The following is a 6,593-nucleotide window of genomic DNA, read 5'->3' on the forward strand; positions in this document are numbered from 1 at the left end:
CTGACCCAAGGTCACCCGGCAGGCTTCGTCTGGAGGAGCGGGGAATCAAACCCGGTTCTCCAGATTAGTGTCCGCCGCTCTTAACTGCTACACCACCCTGGGTCTCCTCCGTACTGGATGTTAACCACTACACCACACTGGATGTTAATGACAGAACATTTTGGAGGTCATTAATTCATAAGGTTGCCGTTAAGTCAGAAGCCACTTGACGGCACTTAACATACACATGCTGAAGGAATCCCTTCTCTACATTGATTTGTCAGCTGTGAAACCCCTGAACATTGCAGAGGGTATTGTTTCAAGCTGCACACCAAATGTATTCCCCACGTACAATGAGAGCCTTTTCAACAATATGGCCACCTCGAAATTTATTGGTTGAACATAATTCCAAGTTGTTATGAGCAGAATGATATTTATTTACTGACCTATATTCTTACTTCGGCAAGAATAAAGGTAAAGGTTCCCTTGCTCGAAAGCCAGTCGAGTCCGACTCTAGGGTTGCGGTGCTCATCTCCGTTTCAAAGCCGAAGAGCCAGCGCTGTCCGAAGACGTTTCCGTGGTCATGTGGCCAGCATGACTAAACACCAAGGCGCACAGAACGCTGTTACCTTCCCACCGAAGTGGTACCTATTTATCTACTTGCAATTTCTTGCTTTCGAACTGCTAGGTTGGCAGGAGCTGGAACTAGAGACGGGAGCTCACTCCGTCATGCGGCAACTTGGGTCTCGAACTGCTGAACTACTGACCTTCCACAACCTGCAGTTCAGCGTCTTAACCACTTGAGCCACCGCAGCTCCTTCAGCAAGAATATTAATAGCTAAATATTGGAAATCAGAAATAATACCAACAAGAGATGAAATAGCTAAGAAATTGTTGGAAGCAGAAATGGACAAACTTAATATCCTACTTCAAGGAAAAGAGAAGACATTTTTAAAAAGATGGTCTAGAGTGTATAAATGGATTGAAGAAAAATGTATATAAAGGACTCTAAAAATGATAGTCACATGTTAATATGTAGGTAATCAAAATAGGGCAAAAATGATAAATAAAAATACGGAAAACAACAACAACAACAGTGTGGCCACTTCTTTCCTGTACCTGTACATCGCATGATAAGACAGGCAGCTTCCCTGCTTTCTCTCCAGGACACTTCTCCATCATTTGCAATGCCTTCCATCAAGGGACCCTGAGAAGCTTTTAAGGAACTGTAGAGTTCCTAGGTTTGAAAGTGGCTGTTGTACACAGGCAGTGCTGGCTCCAGGACTTTGGAAACCCTAGAACAGGGCCCCTTCAAGGGGACCACTTAACCTGGGAAAGGCAGGGCGTGCAAAACAGTTTGGTCACGTTGCCTCTGACTTTTTGGGGGCGTACCGTGCGAAAGGATGCTCGGCCAGCGAGACTGCAGCTGGAGCCAGGACCCAAACAAGTGTGGGGAAATGGGCTAACCTGGGTAATCGTTGCCAGCCGGATTCTGAAACCTCTCAGTGATGGTGCTGTGCTGGTAGAGCAGCACCACCAGTCTGGCAGGCTTGCCAGTCAGCTGCCAGTGCTCCTCGGAGTTCAGCTTGTGGGCCATGAGCACAGCTTCCGTGGCCCGTTTCCGGTATTCCACCTGTATCTTTTGCAGAAATAGCCGAGCCTTTTCTCGAGATTCCTCCTTTGTCAGAAGACAAAACGCTTATTTAAGAGCAGAATCTGGTGGCTCCAGAAATGCAAACCCCTCCCCCCCCAATAGCCCCTTTTCCAGCCTCCCAAACACAATCCAGACAGTCCCATTGTCCGCTGTCTATTTACGTACAACTAAACTCCATTCTCGGAGTATTATGGCAAGACTAATACCTGAAAGCAAGCAAGCACTGTACAAATAACGCAGACCACAAGTGCTCAAAAAGTCATGCAAAAAGAGTAAATTTATATGACAAGAATAACAGAGGACCACATGTATCAGTAAAACCAAATTACATCATATAATGTACAGGTCCATGAATAGTGCAAGTTCATAAATGGTACACAGACAGGGACGAAGACTCCGGATTGTGATCTTCGTTTCGATAGCTCTTCTTGAAGAAGTTCACACTACTTCATAAAGGTCTCGTAATGTACAGGAGGAAAAATCCTTAGCACAGCACTCACAGTGTATAAAAGCCTTCAGACCAGTATTACAGGAAAAAACTCAATCCTATTATGATCATTCAAAGCCGGGCACCCAATCAACAGAACAAACTCTCCAATAGTCGGTGAGCACTTGTGGTCTGCGTTATTTGTACAGTGCTCGCTTGCTTTCTGTATATTGTATGCTGTGATATCGCATCTGTTTATGGTAAAGACTGATACCTGCACATCTTTATGAGCCAGCCATTTTTCAGCCAAAGAGATGCAGAATTTCAGTATCTCAACTTTGATAGGGCCTGGAGAAGGAAAGGGGAAAAAAATCTAGCAAATCTTGCATGTTTCTTGCCCCTCCCCTTGTTTTTTCGCTTGGATTTCAAAGCTGCTTATGCACCCTCTGTTGCGAGCCCTGGCCAGGAGCTCTTTGGTTCGCAGGAATTCCGAGGAATCGATACGCTAGATCCAGGTTCGCTTACAAGGAGCATCTTCAATAAAGCATCAGACTTACAGTCAAATGCAGGCTAAGCTTCCATCAGCTGGGTCCCGGCGGTGCACACACACACAGCAAAACTTAGCCAAACCCCAGGACCTTGAGCACAACTAAAACCACCCATCTTATACTTGAAAAGTAATCAATCAAGCTATCCCAAAACACTCTGATGGGGGGAAGAAACAACCCATGCCTTGAAGATGAGCAGTTGCTAATGAGTATGAGATTCTCTTGGGAGTGCGCAATCAGCGTTTTCCCACAAAAATCAGAGCAGAGAAGACCCAGCACATAGCAAAGATGGAGTCACTCCAGCCCAAAACACCCTCAAAGCCATGGCAGAGCCAGGTTCTGGAGTCGGAGAGGCAACAAGGGCCCGGGAGTGACATCTGGAGAGCTCAGGCTGTATCTCCTTGCAACTCCGTATACTGTGTCTTCAGTCCAGGCCCAAAAGGGCATATCTTTGATTACGATGCCCCAAGTGATGGGAAGGAAGGAGCATGTGAAATGAAAGATCCCCAGGTTCACTGCTGGTGGCAAGGGAAAACCGCACAGCCTGACAACCAACCGTCTCTTCAGCATTAGTCGGAATGAGATGACAACAGCCACATGTGTCTAATTGATTAGAATTGGGGCGCAAGTGGGAGGCCACTCCAGAAGAATGCTCTACCATGGGAAGAATGGAAGCACCGCCCCCCCCCCCGCGCCCAGCTTTTAGCAGCACTGAGATGTTTTATTGAGAACCTTTCTGGAGCAAAACAAGGAACAGAAATCAAATCTGTATGAGTCTCAAGTACTGATATATCAAGTGGAGAGAAACGTACACGTGCAAATACACACACATTCCGTAGGGGAAATGAATAGTAGCCAAGGTTTCCCGCATAGTGTATTCTCAGTGGGAAACGTGTTTAACTTTTTGTGTGTATATATAAAAAATGAGAGAACACAAATCCCCAAGGAGTTTAAAGGTATTGAAACCCAGATACTTAAACGATGACCTGCTTATCAGTTAAGAACTATTTCAGAGGTGATGCTCCGCATTCCCCCCCCCCCCCCCCAAAAAACAGACCCTCCGATTTTCTTTTTTTATCTGGCTAACGTTAGCCAACAAATGAAAGCCTTTTTGTTCATCTGGCCTTTGGGACCAGTTGGGTGTTACGTTGAGAGAGTGCTTGGTTGTTTAATTTCTTCTGCTAGATACTGGCTTGTAATTTCCCCTCACTGTTAGGTGTGGCCTATTTAGGGTCACGTTTAAAGCTAGCTATTTAATTACCGCTGATTACTTTAATCGTGGATTGTTTTGAACAGAGACAGCCTTGGGAACCGGCAACTGAGGTATAACCAATTTTTTTAAATAAACTAAAACACAAGAAAAAGTGTCAAAAAAGCCTTGTGAAGCAGGTCTTCCAGGAGAGATGGTGCAGAAACTAGCCTCGGGTTGATATGTACACGTAAAGGCAAAGTAATAGACACCCATCAAGACATTCGCACTGCCTTTGCAGGGGAGCCATGTGTCAGCCATAAAATGCCCAGTCGGCCCTCTCAGAAGCTCCAGACATCATGTTGCTACCACAATGGTCATCAATATGCTGAATTTCTTTGGACAAAGTTAAACAAAAAACCCTTTACAAAAAAAAGAGGAAAAAAGGGGTGAATTCCCCTCCCTATACCTGATTGGAGGTCTCTTGCTATTGTGTGAGCCAGTGCCGCAGACCTTTCCAGGTTGGTTATACAGAGCAAGTAAGACTGAATGGCACTGACGATTGCAGTGGTTTCCTTGTCGGCCACCAGCCGAGATCCTCTTCTCATCTGTTCCAATATTTTAGGCTTCAGCCTTTCTTGGAACGCACGGTTAGCTGCACACATGTAGAGGGTGTCCAGCGGGACCTTGGAAAAGCACAAAAAAGCTGGAGTGTGTCTGAAATTGTCACTCCCTGTTAAAGTCACTACAGCAAAGCAACATTAAGGAGTCTCTTCTACATACATAAGGGGCCTGTTACAAATATCCCCCTCCCGTTCTGATGCAGGCAAGGAACAGAACACGAGATGGGGTAGCGCAGATTAAAGGCTGAGCTATGCATGGAGAAGGGATGACCTGATTATCAACGACTGAGGCCTAGAGAGGCAGGGAGCAGTTTCGGCCCTCCCCACCCCAATGCTGTCACCGTCAGTGTGTTTCTTTATTTGCTCTCACAGAAACAAATGCCTGCCATCCACTTCTTTTTTGGGGGGGTTAGGGTTGCCAGGTCCCCCGGGTGGGCGGGGAGAACCCCGCTCGATGGGTCTGTTACCTGCCAGCCTGGATCGGGCCGTCAGGTGGAACCCCATCCCCAAAGTGCCGGGATCGCGGAGATGTGCCCGGCGTGATGACGTCCCCCGGAGGTGACGTCATTGCATCGGGCACGTTGCGGGGGGGACGCTCTATCATTCGAGGGTGTCAGCTTTCTCTTTGGGAATAATGAACCGTTATGTTCGGGCGGGATTCTACCTTGGTGTGATTGGCTCCGGGCCATTAGAATGTCAGGGGGGCTTGGTATAACTGCTACTTTTGCACGCTTTTGAGGTTAGGTCTAACAAAGACCGTTAAGAGCCTGGATACCTTCGATGTCTCAATAAACTTCTATTCTCTGAATGACTGTTGTTGGGAACTGATTGCTCCGGGGTTCTAATATTCCAAGGGAACATTAAGGTTCATGAAGCATTGCCCTTGCTGGATCAGACCACCGTCCATCTAAGCATACACAATGACTGCTAGAGCAACATGCTCCTGGAAGCTCGCAAGCAGCATATAAAGGTGATAGCCCATCCCTTTTGGCAGGTGCTCAGAGATATAGTGCCACTGTACATGGAGGATCTTCTGAGCTATCACGAATCACTGTTAACAGCCACCGCAAAATCTGCTTGATTTCAGTTCTGTAGCCATTTAAATTCGTACCCATCAACCCATGTTGTGACAGCCGTTTGTACAAACTGAAAAAAACCAACCCATCAAGCCTAGCCCAGAGCAGGTTTTTTTTTACCTTCACGATTTTGGAGATCAAGAAAACCTTTGGGAATGATTCCTCATTCAGTTCTGGAGCTGTAAAAAGAGGAGCCAGGAATATATTGCCTACGTACCTTGTTCAATCAAATTCCATCTCTCTCAAAGAATATGAAAAACAGCTGCATGTTTACTATTAGCAAAAACTTACTAATTATTTTCCAGAAACACTGTGAAGTTTTGAAGAAGATCAAGTGGAAGGGCAGCCTGGCTTGAGCAGCTGGCGATAAAGGAATAGCCCGTTTGAACGCATACTGATGTTCCGGGTCTCCAGGAGTGGAAGTCCTTCTGTAGGATTTTAAGTGTTCGATCAGCATCAGGGCCTACGGGAACAGACAAAGAGGGACTGTGACTCAGCTGCAGAGCACCTGCTCAGTGTGTAGAAGGTCCCAGGTTCGATCCCGGGCATCTCCAGTTGAAAGGATCAGGGAACCAGAGACATGAAAGACCTCCGCCTGAGACTCTGGAGAGCCGCTGCCAGTCTGAGCAGACAATACTGACCTTGATGGACAGAGGGGTCTGACTCTGTATAAGATAGCATCACATGATCATGTGAATGCTGGTCTCCCCCGCTCATAAGAACGTAAGAGAAGCCAAGGTTGGGTCAGGCCGATGGCCCATCCAGTCCAACACTCTGTGTCACACAGGGGCCAAAAATACCAGGTGCCATCAGGAGGTCCAGCAGGGGGGCCAGGACACTAGAATTCATTCCCACTGTTGCCCCCCCCCAAGCACCAAGAATACAGATCATCACTTGCCCCCAGACTGAGAGTTCCTATCTGTACTTTGTGGCTAATAGCCACTGATGGACCTCTGCTCCATATGTTTATCTAATTCCCTCTTGAAGCCGTCCATGCTTGTAGCCACCAACACCTCCTATGGCATGTGTTAATCACTCTTTGTGTTAACACTCCATGCGTTAATCACCCCGAGAGTTGTCCTTTCAAGGGGGGGGGG

General features: G+C 46.9%; 1 protein-coding gene across 1 annotated transcript in view; it reads right to left on the bottom strand.

Annotated features, from left to right (window-relative positions):
* Positions 1-6,593, bottom strand: part of KNTC1 (kinetochore associated 1) — a 72,678-nt gene that overhangs the window by 16,309 nt on the left and 49,776 nt on the right. The window contains exons 45-49 of the mRNA XM_015417642.1: positions 5,788-5,959; positions 5,617-5,675; positions 4,267-4,483; positions 2,335-2,408; positions 1,447-1,657 (exon numbers count right to left, since the gene is read on the bottom strand). Of these exons, the coding sequence (XP_015273128.1) occupies positions 1,447-1,657; positions 2,335-2,408; positions 4,267-4,483; positions 5,617-5,675; positions 5,788-5,959 (733 nt within the window). The remainder of the gene's footprint in view (positions 1-1,446; positions 1,658-2,334; positions 2,409-4,266; positions 4,484-5,616; positions 5,676-5,787; positions 5,960-6,593) is intronic.

The sequence above is a fragment of the Gekko japonicus genome, unplaced genomic scaffold, assembly GCF_001447785.1.
Source record: "Gekko japonicus isolate JY-2015 unplaced genomic scaffold, Gekko_japonicus_V1.1 scaffold64, whole genome shotgun sequence".
Taxonomy (NCBI): domain Eukaryota; kingdom Metazoa; phylum Chordata; class Lepidosauria; order Squamata; family Gekkonidae; genus Gekko; species Gekko japonicus.